At 39.8% G+C, this 16,853-nt stretch overlaps 1 protein-coding gene across 5 annotated transcripts in view; it reads right to left on the bottom strand.

The window, feature by feature from the left end:
- preb (prolactin regulatory element binding) overlaps positions 1–16,853 on the bottom strand; it is a 32,119-nt gene that overhangs the window by 11,575 nt on the left and 3,691 nt on the right. For 2 of the 5 annotated variants that reach the window (XM_023801868.2, XM_023801867.2), the window contains exon 2: positions 11,834–12,058. The exons of 2 other annotated variants lie outside the window; for them this stretch is intronic. In XM_023801868.2, coding sequence (XP_023657636.1) covers positions 11,834–11,869 — 36 coding nt within the window. In that variant the 5' untranslated portion in view covers positions 11,870–12,058. Of the gene's footprint in view, positions 1–8,149; positions 8,183–11,833; positions 12,059–16,853 lie in introns of those variants that run through there. One more of the 5 variants, XM_072716529.1, reaches the window with a different exon arrangement.

Genomic DNA, 16,853 nt, shown 5'->3' on the forward strand with positions numbered 1-16,853 from the left:
CTTTTCCACGCCAATGAACAAGCAAGAACTACTTCGGTGTATGCAGCCCTTTTGTTTGCGCTAATGTGTTATTAGTGTTAATAACAGCAGCTAACAACACTCAAAAAGTCGTAATGTTCACAACAGAGTGGCTGTTCTGTCCTGAAACCGTAAAGCTGGAAATTTTTAAACATAGTATGCATTTTATAAAATGTTGAATAAATAGAATTAAGTCATTTATTGGTGATTTCATCTTGGTCGAAGTTTCCACTTTTTAACAACTGTATACGATTTTCTATACAAATCAATGCTGGTGAAACAAAAAAAACTTTCAGACTCTCATGCGAGAAATCTTACGGCAAATCAGTATTCCATTTTGAACTTAAAATTAGCTGCATCATAAACGTTAGGGCAGTTTGCAAACCCTACAGACTATTTGCAAGGTAATAAAACTTACATACATGTAAATGTTTGTGCAGAACAGAGAACAGAAAATCTCACTCCATGCAACTGATCAAAGTTGCCAACCCTGCATTTTATTTGAAATGAGAAGTAAAATGCAGTTTTTGACTAAAGCAGCTTATCATTCCTTTGCTTTGTTACTCGGACAAATACAAAACAAATGAATAAACATTATATGCGTCTCTTTTTGTATGTTTTCTAAATAAGACCGTGTGCCCATACCCAACGCTAATAGAGCGTGGTAAAGTTTTATATTCGATATTCGTTTGATATTCGGATTTGCCTCCCCTATATCTTTCAAACGACACCACCAAAATCACAAATGTCACACTCTCTGTTTCAGGAGAAAATGCAGATTGTACTACAACATTGCATAGTGAGTGATATGTTCATTAATTATTGTAGTGACGAGGCATTTTCTGCGAAAACCAATAAGCCAGCATTGGAAGCTCAGCTCTTTGCTAGGGACCGTCTACAAAGTGTTCAGTGCATTCTGGAGAAACAAGCATTGCTACTGGAGCTTTTCTGCTAAGGTTTTTTAATAGAAACATCTGTGAATTTGCAATAATTTCAAATTATTACTAAACCAATTTCTCCCACTTCAGAGGTTGTAGTGGTTGTCAGAGGTGCTCCCTGACTTACTACAGGTGGAATTTCTCAGAAATATCCAACCATGAGTGTACAGTAATTTATTTATTTTTTGGAAAATTACTGTATATCACACAAATTGATTTCTCCCATTTCAAAGCTTGTAGTAGTTGCCAGAGGTGCCCCCTGACTTACTACAAGTGGAATTTTACAGAAATATCCAACCATGAGTCTACTGTAATTTAATATGTTTTTTGGAAAATTACTGTAAACCACACGAATGGATTTCTCCCATTTCAAAGGTTGTAGTAGTTGCCAGAGGTGCCCCCTGACTTACTACAGGTGGAATTTTACAGAAATATCCAACCACGAGTTTATAGTAATTAAATATGTTTTTTGGAAAATTACTGTAAACCACACAAATGGATTTCTCCCATTTCAAAGGTTGTAGTAGTTGCCAGAGGTGCCCCCTGACTTACTACAAGTGGAATTTTACAGAAATATCCAACCACGATCGCACAGTAATCCAATCATTTTTTTGAAAAATTACTGTAAACTACACAAATGGATTTCTCCCATTTCAAAGGTTGTAGTAGTTGCCAGAGGTGCCCCCTGACTTACTACAAGTGGAATTTTACAGAAATATCCAACCATGAGTTTACAATAATTCAATAAGTTTTTTGAAAAATTACTGTAAACCAGAGAAACAAATTTCTCTCACTTCAAAGGTTGTAGTAGTTGCCAGAGCTGATGACTGACTTAACTACAAGTCCCCCTAAAGGGACCAAACAGGGGACACAATGGAACTCGGTGCACAGCACCACCTGGGGGAAACAACAACCAAAAGACATTAACAAACAAACGGAAACTGTACAGGCACCAGGAACAAGCAGGACAGCAACAACCAGTACACCAACTGAACAAATGGAGACACAAACAGGGACACCAAGGACAGGAACAGGAGACCCAAAGAAATCAAGGAAGGGGACAAGGAAGGGGACAACGAAGGGACAGCACCAGAGAGCACACTGACTAAAGGGGGAGAAGAATGAAAAGGGAACAGGCGAAAACCAAGTGAACGAGGAGGGAACATGGGGACACCACCCACAAGGGGAACCAAACCAGGGGATGGGGACACAAAGGGAGGGAAAAAACCAGGAGCCGGAGGGAAGGCAGGAGCAGCCTGGGCCACAGGCAACCGCGAGGCCAGAGCTGGAACATAAGAACATAAGAACTATACAAACGAGAGGAGGCCATTCGGCCCATCGAGCTCGCTTGGGGAGCACTTAACTAATAGCTCAGAGTTGTTAAAATCTTATCTAGCTCTGATTTAAAGGAACCCAAGGATTCAGCTTGCACTACGTTATCAGGAAGACTATTCCATACTCTGACTACACGCTGTGTAAAGAAGTGCTTCCTTAAATCCAGTTTGAAATGTTCTCCCGCTAATTTCCACCTATGGCCACGAGTTCTTGTATTTGAACTAATGCTGAAGTAACTATTCGGTTGAACAGCATCCAAACCTGTTAGAATCTTATAGATCTGGATCATGTCCCCCCTCAGTCTCCTTTGCTTGAAGCTGAACAGATTTAGCTCAAATAACCTTTCCTCGTATGACATTCCTCTAAGACCAGGAATCATTCTTGTGGCCCTACGCTGCACCTTTTCTAAGGCCGCAATGTCCTTTTAAGATATGGTGACCAAACCTGCACACAATATTCTAGGTGAGGTCTCACCAAGGAATTGTATAATCTTAGCATTACCTCCCTTGACTTAAACTCCACACACCTGGAGATATACCCCAACATCCTATTGGCCTTTTTTATTGCTTCCCCGCACTGTTGAGAATGAGACATGGAAGCATCAACATTCACACCAAGGTCTTTCTCATAATCAGCTACCTTTATTTCAGTAGGTCCCATAAAATACCTGTACTTTATATTTCTGCTCCCTACATGGAGTATCTTACATTTGTCTATGTTAAATTTCATCTGCCAGGTCTCGGCCCAGTCACTAATTAAATTAAGATCCCGCTGTAGCTGCTGAATCACCCACCTTGGTGTCATCTGCAAATTTCACCAGTTACTGTATATATTGGTGTCTATATCATTTACGTAAATTAGGAACAATAGTGGTCCTAAAATTGAACCCTGCGGTACCCCACTATGAACGCAGGCCCACTGAGGGACCCTCAACAACCGCGAGATAGAAGGTGGAGGTGACATCAGAGGGGGCGAGGAGGGAGTTGAAGAGACTGCCAGAGGAGATGAGGGGGGAGGCGAAGTGGTCACCAGAGAAGGCGAGGAGGAAGTTGAAGCCATCACAGGCGAAGGAGAAGCCACAGTCGGCAATGGCTTAGGCCACTGACAAGGCTGAGCTGGGGGAACCGCAGGCAACCAACGAATCATCACAGGTGGGATCGTAGATGCCCAATGAGTCACTGCAGGGGAGGCCGCAGGTGACCACCGAGCAGGAGCCAGTGGGACTGCAGGTGACAGCTGAGCAGGAGGTGGAGGAACCGTCAGTGACTGCTGGGCAGAAGCAACTGGGACTGAAGGCAAACCTGGGGGCAGGGTGGGTGGGATTTGACCTTTGTGCAAGTAGCCTCTCCCATTGCAAGAGACAGAGAGACAGGATCCTGGCCGGGATCTTCCAAAATGGGGTGGCCATGGGGTCTGGAGTTGGGACGAGAACTGGAGCCAGGACACAGGGTCTGGAGCTGGGACAGAAACTGGCGCAGACACGGGAACTGGACCCAGGACAGGAACTGGAGTGGACACGGGAACTGCAGCCAGGACAGGACCTGAAGCTGGGACACGTGCTGGAACTGGGACAGATACAGGAACCTTAGGAACTGGGGCTAAGGAGATTGAGCACACTGGAAGTCAGGGAACAGAAGACTCTGTGTCGGGAGGCCGGAGACCGGGGTTCCCAACAGGGATGGAGCGGCGGGGACTTTAAGTGCCGATCTGAGTGGACCGGCAGCAGGGAGGTCAGACGCAGACTCAGGAGGAGTGGTGGCTGACGACCAAGGTGTGACAAACACCGCCAGGTCGAGTACTGTGAGATACGCCTCATGCTTAACCACTGGGAAGCAAGCGGGGTTCACGTGGGGTTTTAACAGGATTCCTGAGGAAAAGGATTCCAGGTTATCCCTCGACTGTATAGCAAGGGCTCGAGTTGTGGGGTCCTCCTGGACTGTCTGATCCAGTATATCACCTCATCGACTAGTCTGAGGTACGCCACCTCATTAAGATGAGGTGTCTTCTTGTTGAGTCTGGTCATTCTGTCACGAATTGCAGGCATAGAGCGGGGATCGGAACGATTTGGATGTGACACATTGTCATTCTTGATATAATTATTATTATTATTATTTGCGTAACTTCCTTAAATAAAACTTCCTTGATTATATGGGATTCTGAACCACATTCCTGTCTCCAGGTCATTTCTGTGACACACTACGTCTTTCTAATTTATCCATTTTGGATATTAATTTAATTTGCCACCAGTCCTCGTCCTTATTGTTTTGCTTTTAGGCCCACTATTCTCACCTTGAACAACCATTTGAAGTCTCCCCAAATCAGTAATTTTTCCATTTTCTGTTACAGTTAAGACAACTGGTTAGATATTTTATCCTGTCCTACTTCATTTGCAGAGTTCATTATCTGGTCACATATACACTTCATGGCCTAATTTGCAAGATCATTTCAGTATTGAATTACTGTTCACTTGACATGAGAGATTTCTGTGAAATTCCACCTGTAGTAAGTCAGTCATTACCTCTGGCAACTACTACAACCTTTGAAATGGGAGAAATCCATTTGTGTGGTTTACAGTAATTTTCCAAAAAACATATTTAATTACTATAGACTCGTGGTTTGATATTTCTGTAAAATTCAACTTGTAGTAAGTCAGGGGGCACCTCTGGCAAGTACTACAACCTTTGAAATGGGAGAAATCCATTCGTGTGGTTTACAGTAATTTCCCAAAAAACTTATTGAATTACAGTAGACTCATGGTTGGATATTTCTGAGAAATTCCACCTGTAGTAAGACAGTCATCACCTCTGGCAACTACTACAACCTTTGAAATGGGAGAAATCCATTTGTGTGGTTTACAGTAATTTTCCAAAAAACATATTTAATTACTATAAACTCGTGGTTTGATATTTCTGTAAAATTCCACTTGTAGTAAGTCAGGGGGCACCTCTGACAACTACTACAACCTTTGAAATGGGAGAAATCCATTCGTGTGGTTTACAGTAATTTTCCAAAAAACTTATTGAATTACAGTAGACTCATGGTTGGATATTTCTGAGAAATTCCACCTGTAGTAAGACAGTCATCACTTCTGGCAACTACTACAACCTTTGAAATGGGAGAAATCCATTTGTGTGGTTTACAGTAATTTTCCAAAAAACATATTGAATTACAGTAGACTCATGGTTGGATATTTCTGAGAAATTCCACCTGTAGTAAGTCAGGGGGCACCTCTGGCAACTACTACAACCTTTTAAGTGGGAGAAATTGGTTTAGTATCAATGTGAAATTATTGCAATTTCACAGATGTTTGTATTAAAAATTCTTAGCAGAAAAGCTCCAGTAGCAATGCTTGTTTCTCCAGAATGCACTTTGCACTTTGTAGACGGTCCCTAGCAAAAAGCTGCGCTTCCAACGCTGGCTTATTAGTTTCGCAGAAAATGCTTTGTCACTACAATAATTAATGAACATATCACTCACTATGCAATGTTGTAGTACAATCTGCATTTTCTCCTGAAACAGAGAGTGTGACTTTTGTGATTTTTGGTGATATCGTTTCAAAGATATAGGGGAGGGAAATCTGAATATCAAATATAAATATCGAATATAAAACCAACTTTACCACGCTCTGTAACAGCGATTAAAGCAATCTATTCTTTTAGTATTTATGTTAAAGCAAGGCTTTTATTTTATTACTGTTGTGGGATTAAGATTAATCTTTGGAAATACTTAAATTAATAAACACAAAAACATACGACATAAACACGACTGTATTGTGGGCTTTACGGCTTTTTTGGGGGTCACCGACTCCGCTGCTGTGAGAATTACTGGCTGTCTCATTGTTGTTTTGATAGGTTAGCAGTATACTAATGCTATTGCCTATTAACAAAAACCAAAGGTATGATACGCTGAAGTATATTGCAGCTGGTGTTTAAAAGGAGCTAGCCGGTTCTATTGATGATAGGACCTTTCTGAAACAATCTCGAACCATGAAATAGGAAGGCAATTCACTTATAGCTCAGCAGCGGAATCAGTATTTTTCCTCACCGCCAATGTAACATTTTCCTTGGGTTTCAAGTGTTTGCTGTTTGTGTGCCTATACGCTTTCTTGGGCCACTTCTAATTGGTGAGCATGACTGGCACGCGAGAAACAAGGCGCTTGTGATTGGTGAGAATGACTGTCACACAGGGAACATGGCATGAATTTGAAAAACTATTCTTACAGCAGTTTTAAACCCTGGGTCCAACGTCCTGTGTAATGTATATCCTAAATCACAGCCTTTGCGACTTGCTAATCTCGTTGTTTCAAATCACGATTTCGATTTGAAATCGATAAATCGTGCAGCCCTAGTTGACGTCATTGTCCAAGGTACGCATAAATGAAAACGAGGCGGCGGCCATTTTACCGGGATGCGAGTGACAACAGCAGCAAGAAAACCCCAAATCTAAGTTTCTTCTGTATACCTTCAGATCATACAAATCAAGGCAAAGAGATAGAAGAGCTGCTGGAAAGGCTACAGAAAACTTGGCTAAGATCCATCAATCGAAGGAACTTGAACGATGATACTGTCAAGAAGTGACATGTTCTGTATTCTGAGAATGGGCAGTATTTCAGTTAAATGCATTAAAAATGCGTATTCATTTCCTTTTGAGCATTTTGTAATTTGTATTTTGCTGGATGGAAAAAATCAGATGTAGGCTAATTTGGAACAAAATAGATTGAGAGATTGTATTCTGTGTATTTAAAATACTTAATAAAAGGCCATTTTAAGAACGTTCATCACTAGGGTTACAGACTTTTAAATACAGCCTATCGCCATCTTTCACATTATTCCAAGGAAAGAAGCTGCTTTAATGGTGATCGGCGCAAATTGCCTATTAGTATATGCAGTAAAATAGGCATATATTGCTGACTGAATGTCAGTATAGGACAATTAGCAAACAGCAGTACTGTGCTCTAGAACTTGTAAATTAACTCTATAACTTGTAAATTAACTTAAATTAGAATGCCACTAGCCTTAGGAGGCTAGCGGCATTCTAAATTAAGTTTATTTCAACAGACATGATCAGGCAGTGGCATCTTGTGGTTTGTCATATATGGTAACCTTCATTAGCGATAAATCAAGCTAGCTAGTTTTGTTCCTAAGGACAAAGTTAATTTCTATCATCTAAACGTAGGAGTTTTATAGCCATTGAGCTTGTGTAAAAGGGAGAACCAACTGGTGAACTTGACGTTGCATATCATCTGCATCGCAGTCGCTGGTCCCGTTTGTATTTTTTGAGTGTATATCTACACTCACCTAAAGGATTATTAGGAACACCTGTTCAATTTCTCATTAATGCAATTATCTAATCAACCAATCACATGGCAGTTGCTTCAATGCATTTAGGGGTGTGGTCCTGGTCAAGACAATCTCCTGAACTCCAAACTGAATGTCAGAATGGGAAAGAAAGGTGATTTAAGCAATTTTGAGCGTGGCATGGTTGTTGGTGCCAGACGGGCCGGTCTCAGTATTTCACAACTTGCTCAGTTACTGGGATTTTCACACACAACCATTTCTAGGGTTTACAAAGAATGGTGTGCAAAGGGAAAAACATCCAGTATGCGGCAGTCCTGTGGGCAAAAATGCCTTGTTGATGCTAGAGGTCAGAGGAGAATGGGCCGACTGATTCAAGCTGATAGAAGAGCAACTTTGACTGAAATAACCACTCGTTACAACCGAGGTATGCAGCAAAGCATTTGTGAAGCCACAACACGCACAACCTTGAGGCGGATGGGCTACAACAGCAGAAGGCCCCACCGGGTACCACTCATCTCCACTACAAATAGGAAAGAGAGGCTACAATTTGCACAAGCGCACCAAAATTGGACAGTTGAAGACTGGAAAAATGTTGCCTGGTCTGATGAGTCTCGATTTCTGTTGAGACATTCAAATGGTAGAGTCAGATTTTGGAGTAAACAGAATGAGAACATGGATCCATCATGCCTTGTTACCACTGTGCAGGCTGGTGGTGGTGGTGTAATGGTGTGGGGGATGTTTTCTTGGCACACTTTAGACCCCTTAGTGCCAATTGGGCATCGTTTAAATGCCACGGCCTACCTGAGCATTGTTTCTGACCATGTCCATCCCTTTATGACCACCATGTACCCATCCTCTGATGGCTACTTCCAGCAGGATAATGCACCATGTCACAAAGCTCGAATCATTTCAAATTGGTTTCTTGAACATGACAATGAGTTCACTGTACTAAAATGGCCCCCACAGTAACCAGATCTCAACCCAATAGAGCATCTTTGGGATGTGGTGGAACGGGAGCTTCGTGCCCTGGATGTGCATCCCACAAATCTCCATCAACTGCAAGATGCTATCCTATCAATATGGGCCAACATTTCTAAAGAATGCTTTCAGCACCTTGTTGAATCAATGCCACGTAGAATTAAGGCAGTTCTGAAGGCGAAAGGGGGTCAAACACCGTATTAGTATTTAAATGTTTTTAAATGTATTTTATTATATAATAATTACTGTCTATCATTGTCTAAATGTATTTTTACTGTCTAAATATATGTATTCAGCTAGTGTAAACATGCACGATGCTATCACAGCACATGCGAGGCTTAGACTGAAGCGTTACCCTATGTTTCAGCTGAGAGACGTGCTGTGTGACTCATTACCCTGCGCGTATCTTAGGTCGGCGTTCACGGTTTGACTTCTGAGATTCAGATCGAGTTCTAGGTAATTTTTTTTCGAACTGGTTGGTTCGACTTTTAAGAAATTCGAGTTTTAATGAGTTTGAGAACTGAGGTACCACTGTATATCAGAACTGTAATATGTAATACACTTTACATATGCCATGAGGTACCAAACTGTGCTTAATAAAAGCTGGACACCACATCAGGAATCAAATGTTAGATGAGATAACAGCCTAATAAACTAAACAAAACAAACCAATGAAAACATTGATATAATATAAAACCTCTAACTGTGTCTGATTTTTAGCTGGACATTTACTGTGTCACGCCTTTCGGCGGAGAATCAGCACACATGCCGTGAGATCAGGTGAACAAGGCTTTATTCGAAGGGAGACAAAACAGGAACATCGAAGAAACGCAAAACGGACGTCAATGACCGGACAGGGGAAAACACCACTAACGCAGACTTAAATACATTAGACTAATGAAAACAACTGGAAACAGCTGAGGACGTTAGAATTCCACAGGAGGTTAACGAGGGGGCGTGACTCACGGGAGCGGACGAGCGGTGCGGGGCATGACATACTGCACTTTGGTTTTGTTTTTTGGCCCAAGAAAGATTTAACATTTGGTTTAATCTTGTTTTTATAAAGCACATTAAATAACTCCTGTGTATGATAATAAACTTGTCTTGTCTTGTAATAAGACGACCGAGAAACCACACAAACAATTAAAAACTATATGCTAGAAACTAAGACACAAAATAACTTCATGAAAGGCTCTGTAAAAGTAGAAATGTGTTTATTTTACGGTAGGATAACGTGAGCTAACTGGCTAGTAGTTGCCTTAACTGAAAAAATTCGTTCTTCGTCTCGGAAATCAGCTACCACGTCTTCGATCTCTGACGTAATTTCCTGTTTTAATTACAAAACGAGCAGAAAATTGTGAGGCGCACAGGGATTTCAGAAGTGAGCAGAAAACTAAGAAGCACGCAAGGAATGGTGAATCGAGCGTGAGGCTGCGAGAAGTGAGTGGTCCTATCTGCGTTTCAAAGGCACAGTGCTTATCCTATGCTCTCGTCGCCTCTTAATGTGTTCGGTCTTCCATCATTTTCCGCCCTCGTAGTGTCCGTTTTGCTCGGTTTAGCTATGCATCTGCGCTCTCGTATATTTGACACTGATCTCATTTCATAATTTTCTCTCAATGACAAATATAGTTTCATTAAAGCTTATGATAAACTGCCAAAAACAAGCCACCGAGATGCAACGGTGAAACTACAATATTTTATGCACAATATTGTAATACCTTCAGGTATTATGTGTTCCATGTTATTCTGTTAAGTTTAGGTTCTGTACTTATGAGGGTGTGGTTATGGAATTGCGTGTGATGTGGGACGTGAGGGAGGGGGAGATGTTTTCGGAGAGTTTGGGGTTGGGAGCTGAGTGAGTCTTATTCTGTCATGGGGTGTGGAGATTGTTTCGTTTGAGTTAGTGTCTGTGGACATAACCGCAGCCACTTCCATGTTCCATGTTCTACAGCATAACCTCGGAGATCTTATTTCTTAAATCTGGTCATTATAATATTGTACTTTAGCAGACGGAGGCAGCGGCGACAAATGAAAATGACGAGAGGCAGACTGACACAAAGTTTTTCTTTATGTTACTCCTTAAAGAAACCCTACAACAAGCAACAATAATACAAAAGCCATGAATGACAGAGAAATACAGGGACATTACACTAAGGACTATAAAGCACACACGGTGGGTAATTACAATGGCTAAGACACACAAGGATCAGGCAAGAACCGAGTACAACCACAGTTAAAGGCACACGCGGCAACTGGATACACAGCACAACAAGTACCTATACTAAAAGAATACAAACAGGAGCTATAAACAAGCCATACACAGGGCTATATACACACGCTCGCGCGGTATGCCGGGACATGCAGATGTCGTGGGCGCAACAGTATGATAGCGTATTGGAATTATACATAGTTCAGCAATTTAATTTATACAGTACTGTAATTTAAAAAGCAAGTCTGGAAATAGCAACGCTGCCCATTTTAATGCCTTATATTCATGAAATAAATATACAAATGTCAATTAGATGGCAATCTGCCTGAGACATAAAGAAAAAGGAAAATAATCCGTTATAATGATAAACCGCGTATCATTTCACTGAGACAGATTCACTATAAGCAGATTCCACTGTAATTTTAACTACTCCCATAGTTATGTAGTGATATTAAAGGAAAACATTTCTTATAATGAACTGAAGCATTTTGTAATTCAATTAAAATTTTATTAAAATGATAATGATGCATCAATTTAAATTATTGCGTCATCGACTACATCAACTAATGGTAGCAGCCATAATCCATATTCGTAAAAAATTTCCAATACCAAGAACTGATACCATTTAATTGCAACATTACGTTAAAACGCAAAGCCATGACATTTTACCTTTTTTTTTGCTGCCCAAAATGGATTTTGGTATCTAGCAAGAGATTCGTCAACCAGAAACATTTGGGAGGGATAAATTAAGAGAATATCAGCATTGGCAAATTGGCGAGTATACGCAGAGGATGTTAGCAGTTTGGACATTTTTTAAGATAAGGGATGAGGACAGAAGTAAAGCAGACTGCAAGTTCTGTTCTGCTGAAGTGTCAAGAAGAGGAAGAGACAACACAACGAATTTGACATTTAAAGTCGCACCATAGTGCAGAGTACATAGAGTTTGCTAAGGTTAGCAAAGACCACAACAACAAACTTCAGTGCAAATTCTGGAGAAATGAGACAAAATGTCTAGGGAAAACTCACGAGCAGTAAAAATAACAGAGGATCTTACTCACTACATTGCTCTTGATGACCAGTCGTTGTTTGTTCATAATGTGAGATTTTGTCGTCTTCTTGGCGTACTGGAGTCAAGTTATCAGATTCCCAGTCACATCACAGATGCTGTTTTACCAAAGGTTTTCGATGTTGTGGAAATGCACATTAGCGGCATGATGCATGAAGTTTCAGTCTCCAGCTTCATAGGTGATATCTGGACCAGCAGTGTATGCCCGATGTCTCTCCTCAGTTTAACCACACAGTGGATTGATGAGGATTTTACTTACTTTAATGCCTGCTGCACCAACTCACATTACAAGCAAAGCCATTCAAGTGCTCACACACCAGCCAAGCTATATCAGGTGACGATATGCTTCAGATTCTGGGCATTCCGAAATCTTCTTTCCATGTTGTGTTCTGAGACAATGCAAAAATATGATAAAGGCCATGAATGATGCATGACTCCCTAGCCTGCCATGTGCCACTCACATGCTCCAGCTGGTAGTTCATGATGGCCTACTGTCACAGAAATGTTGTTGATATGGTTGCAATTAGGTGCAAAACAGTCAGACATTTTAAGCAGTCTACCTTAACCTACTCCCACCTCAAAGACATTAAGGTACAATTTAATCAGTCCATAAAAAGTTTCCAGCAAGATGTGCAAATGCACTGGAACAGTACGTTTCACCTGATAGAGTGGGAACATTTGGGTCAGAGTATGAACTCACCGACTATCTCACTGCTCACTGGTGGACACTACTGGAAGAAGAAGAAAACACTAGCTGTTCTGGCTCCATTTGAGGAGTTAACCAGAAAAGTGAGCTCTTCTGAGGCTATTAAAGCAGAGGTGATTCCTGCCGTCACTGTGCTGCAGAGATTTGTATTGAAAGAAACACATGAGGACCATGGCATCAAAATCCATGAATGGAACCTTAGCAGCAGCTGTTAAGAAGCACTTTTCTGATGTTGAAAAAAACCCACTCTACAGCAACTCTTCTCGATCCCAGGTAACGTGAACATGTTTGTGTGTGTGTGTGTGTGAGAGAGAGAGATGAAAACTAAATATGATGTCATTATGGCCTGCTAAAAAGTTTTAGTATTTCACTTTGATGCAATCCATTAATATAATGGAAAATGTGTTTTTTTTTTTTTTTTTAACAAGTCATATCATTAAGGCAAACATGCGCATTGTCAGCACTTCTGTTGTACGTGTAAAAATTGTTTTTTTCTCCACCAGAGATGGTGATGCACAAGCTGCTGAGGTTGTATGAAGAAGAGGCAGGCATGCAGGAGGATCAGGGGATCAGGATGAACCATATGCCAAAAAACCATGCCGGGTCCAGGCCAGCAGCAGTCTAGGCCAGTGGTTCTCAAACTTTTTCAGCAGGAGGCCCCCTTGTGTAGGGTGAATCCTTTTGTGGCCCCCCTCCTCAAAAAAAAAATCATGACGCAAAACATCCTCAAACTTACAATTTTACTTAATTTTAGATTTTAGATTCTGTTTGTAGTCTTTATTTCTCTGGTTTGTTAAATTTACATTTCACAAAATATAACATTGTATTAAAACAGTTTTGACAGTAAAACTAAAATTGTCTGAAAAGTGCAACAAAAGCACTGAATACTGAACAGTAATTTATAATGTCCATAGCAGCGTAGTGTGCTAAGTAAAATTTATATTTACATTTTTTTTATACTTCTATTTTTTTTAAATACATTATATTTTACATAGGTTGACAAGCCTGATTTAGGTAATTTTTTTTTTTTAGATTCTACAATTTCGATGTGGCCCCCCTAGCGCCATCTGGTGGCCCCCAGTTTGAGAACCACTGGTCTAGGCAGTGTGTATGATGAAATAGCAGATGAGTAAGCATTGACATCACTGAACAGAGCTGCAGTAGGTCCTGTTGCACAGCTAGAGACATACCTTGGAGAGACCACAATTTCTCGGGAAAGCAATCCACTGCACTACCGGGCGGTTAACAAATTGCATTTCCCCACTATGGCACAAACGTTGCACAGGTACCTCTCAGCACCATGCAGTAGTGTTGACAGTGGAAGGTTGTTCAGCTCAGTGTCATATATTGTGAATGAAAACAGAAACAGGCTCACAGCTGATCATACTGAGATGACTCTATTCTTCAAAAAGAACCAGCCTCTTACTTTTCCAAAAATGTTTACTTCTTAGAAACAGCAATATTATATGCTAACTGAAATGGTTTTATCGACATTTTGTTTAATTAAAATGTGGAGACAGTACCAGTGTGAACCAGTGTGTTTTGTTTATAATTAAAGAGAGGAGGAGAGGAGTAAAAACGTCCCAGTGATAGAAAAATAAGTGGGTTGGGATTAGGCATGCTCATATTGACCGTTTAACCGTTAACCGAAAGTAATAAATCGGTCAAAATTCATTCTATCAGTTAAACGGTTTAAAATGTTTTTATATATTTTTTTTTAAATTATTATTATTAGTAGCAGTATAAAGTTTTGTGGCATAAATATGCTACACATACACTATTTGTTAACTCATGGGGCGTTATCACGTGCAAGGTTCCACACGTGCCTTCAGACGTATTTTGCCGGGCAAGCAAAATGAAGCGAGCGAAAAGAAGTACTTATTCTTTTTATTTATATTAATTTGTTTTTCTCTGTTGTCGGAAACGCTGCAGGTGCGTGAAAATTTGACGATGTGTGAATCCAGATTCTGTTCTTGATATGTTCTGTGTGCTGTTGTTCGCACATGTTAAAATAAAACTGAAAAAATCAGACACTCCTTCATTCAATTCTAATTTAATATTCTAATCTGATAAGTTAACGATTAATGTTCAGATAACAAACGGTGGTTGTCGGTTGGGAAAATTAATTGAAATGAGCATCCCTAGTTGGGATTGTGTAGCATGGCCCAGTAGAGGCATATATCCAGTTTTCATTCTAATGTATCACCCTCATAGAAAATAAACTGACTAAATATTTCATGCCATAGTGACATATTAATGAATGTTCTTTGCATTATAATTTCAATTGAAAAGGAGGACTCTTGTACCTCAGAGACCTTATTTACATGATATGCTGTAAACATGCTGTAAACATGAAGTTCTGTTTATATTTGGTTAGAAATGGCCTCAGGTTATGCATTTTATTTGATACTCACGTTAACATATTAGGCTGTAACAAGGAAGTCTGGAAAAAATACTGTCTTTCAGTTCATCGCACTGTAATGGTATAGCAGGTTTTTGTAAAAGTTTAACATACCAACTCTCAAGTTTAATTCACCCATTGGTAATACCCCGTGAAAACTGTAAATGAACTGATGGGGTCCAGACAAATTCTCATCTGAGTATTGGTTTGGTTATGCCTGGTTAGGTCATTATTATTTTCAATGGTATAAATGTTACCTTAAGTACTCGTATCAGTACTCAATATCAGCAAGGTCTTTAAAAAATGGTATCGGTGAAACCCTAACCATCGGTATTGGTCAAAATTCCCATATCAGTTCACCATTACCATATTGTTTTCCCTTAAAATATGCTCAGACATTTGAAGATAGCCATTACTAGGTGCTTACATCTTGCCCTCTTCAAAGTAGTGTTGCAAACTACTTCTAACTACTCACTAAAGTCTGCTTGAAAAGTACCTAAACATCAAAATGTTGCTAGAAGATCCACTAATTAGCATATTGGTTATGTCATTGCATCAAACTCGCATTCTGCCTAGTGTCAGACAATGTCAGCCCTTTATATCTGTTTGCCTCTCTCCTACTCTCTGTGCTTCGATATAGTGTATTTTCATACAGTCAAATTCCCAATAATGCCGTTTTTTATATTTTTTTTCCTATGTCAGTCAGAAACAGAAACAGAACGGGTATGAAATAGTGACTGAAATGCAGCCCATTCAGACTGCATGTTAACCAGCAGTCAATTCCAAGCTGCTGCTCTGCACTGCTAAAATTTTGATTTTATAACTGCAACGCCATCTGACAAAATCATCATACATATAATTTAAAGACAACAGATGTGGTGTGATTTTGATTATTTTTACATGTAAATTGATCACTCAGAGAGAAAGTTAGAAGCAACAGAATATCTTTTTAATTTTTTTACTCATAGTGCACAACCTTCATATGGGTTCAGCCACTCTTTGAATTTAGGGATTGACTCCGATTGATCTTCTGTACTTTTGAGAGTATATTTAAGTGTGACATGTTAGCTATTTTTTTAAATGTGTGTGTAGCGTCCATGGAAGTGTTCATTTCTATTTATATTTGTATTATGAGTATAATAAGTTTAATAAAGATTAAAGTTTATGTGTTTGAATGAAGTACAATGTACAGACTTGTCTAAATAAATTCTCTTAATTTAGTGAGTTCGGAAATGGAAATTAACCAAATCCTTGTGTGATAGTGGGTGATTAAACACTGATCACGGTAATGGTCAAAAGGATCAAATTTAAATTTTAAAAAAGGAGGCACAAACAATACAGATTACTGAGTCCTTGGCTATGGAGGGCTAAGAGTGCCAAAATTAAATAAATAAATACACCAATAATTAATTAATTAAATGTGCCATGAATTGTTTAAAATGGGAAATAAAAATATTGTTAATTAAATGTGCCATGAATTATTATTCTACCATTAGAAATAAAATCATTATTAATTAATTACATGTGTCATTTACAATTATTTCACTATTTATTTAATTTTTGCACTTTCACCAAATCATGAATTAATTTTATCTGTCAGTGTGACCCATCAAAGTCAGTAGGCGGGACAAACAATGATCTATCTGAATCTTGTGCAGCCGATTGTTTTGGTCTGAAGCTGTGTCATTTCCAACATGGCGCTACCAATCATGGACCAGGCCCAATACTGCGCATGTATTCACATTTTGTGGCAGACCGTGATTCAGGGCATGGATGTCGTCCCGTATTATGAGATGGGTCATTGATGTTTATATTTGTAGTTCAGCCGTCACTTTATTGTGGTATTTAAACCATATTGTTTGCCGATTGTAATATTTGCATCTGTGTGCGCGTTGCTATTAGTGC

Source organism: Paramormyrops kingsleyae, chromosome 9 (assembly GCF_048594095.1).
Source record: "Paramormyrops kingsleyae isolate MSU_618 chromosome 9, PKINGS_0.4, whole genome shotgun sequence".
Taxonomy (NCBI): domain Eukaryota; kingdom Metazoa; phylum Chordata; class Actinopteri; order Osteoglossiformes; family Mormyridae; genus Paramormyrops; species Paramormyrops kingsleyae.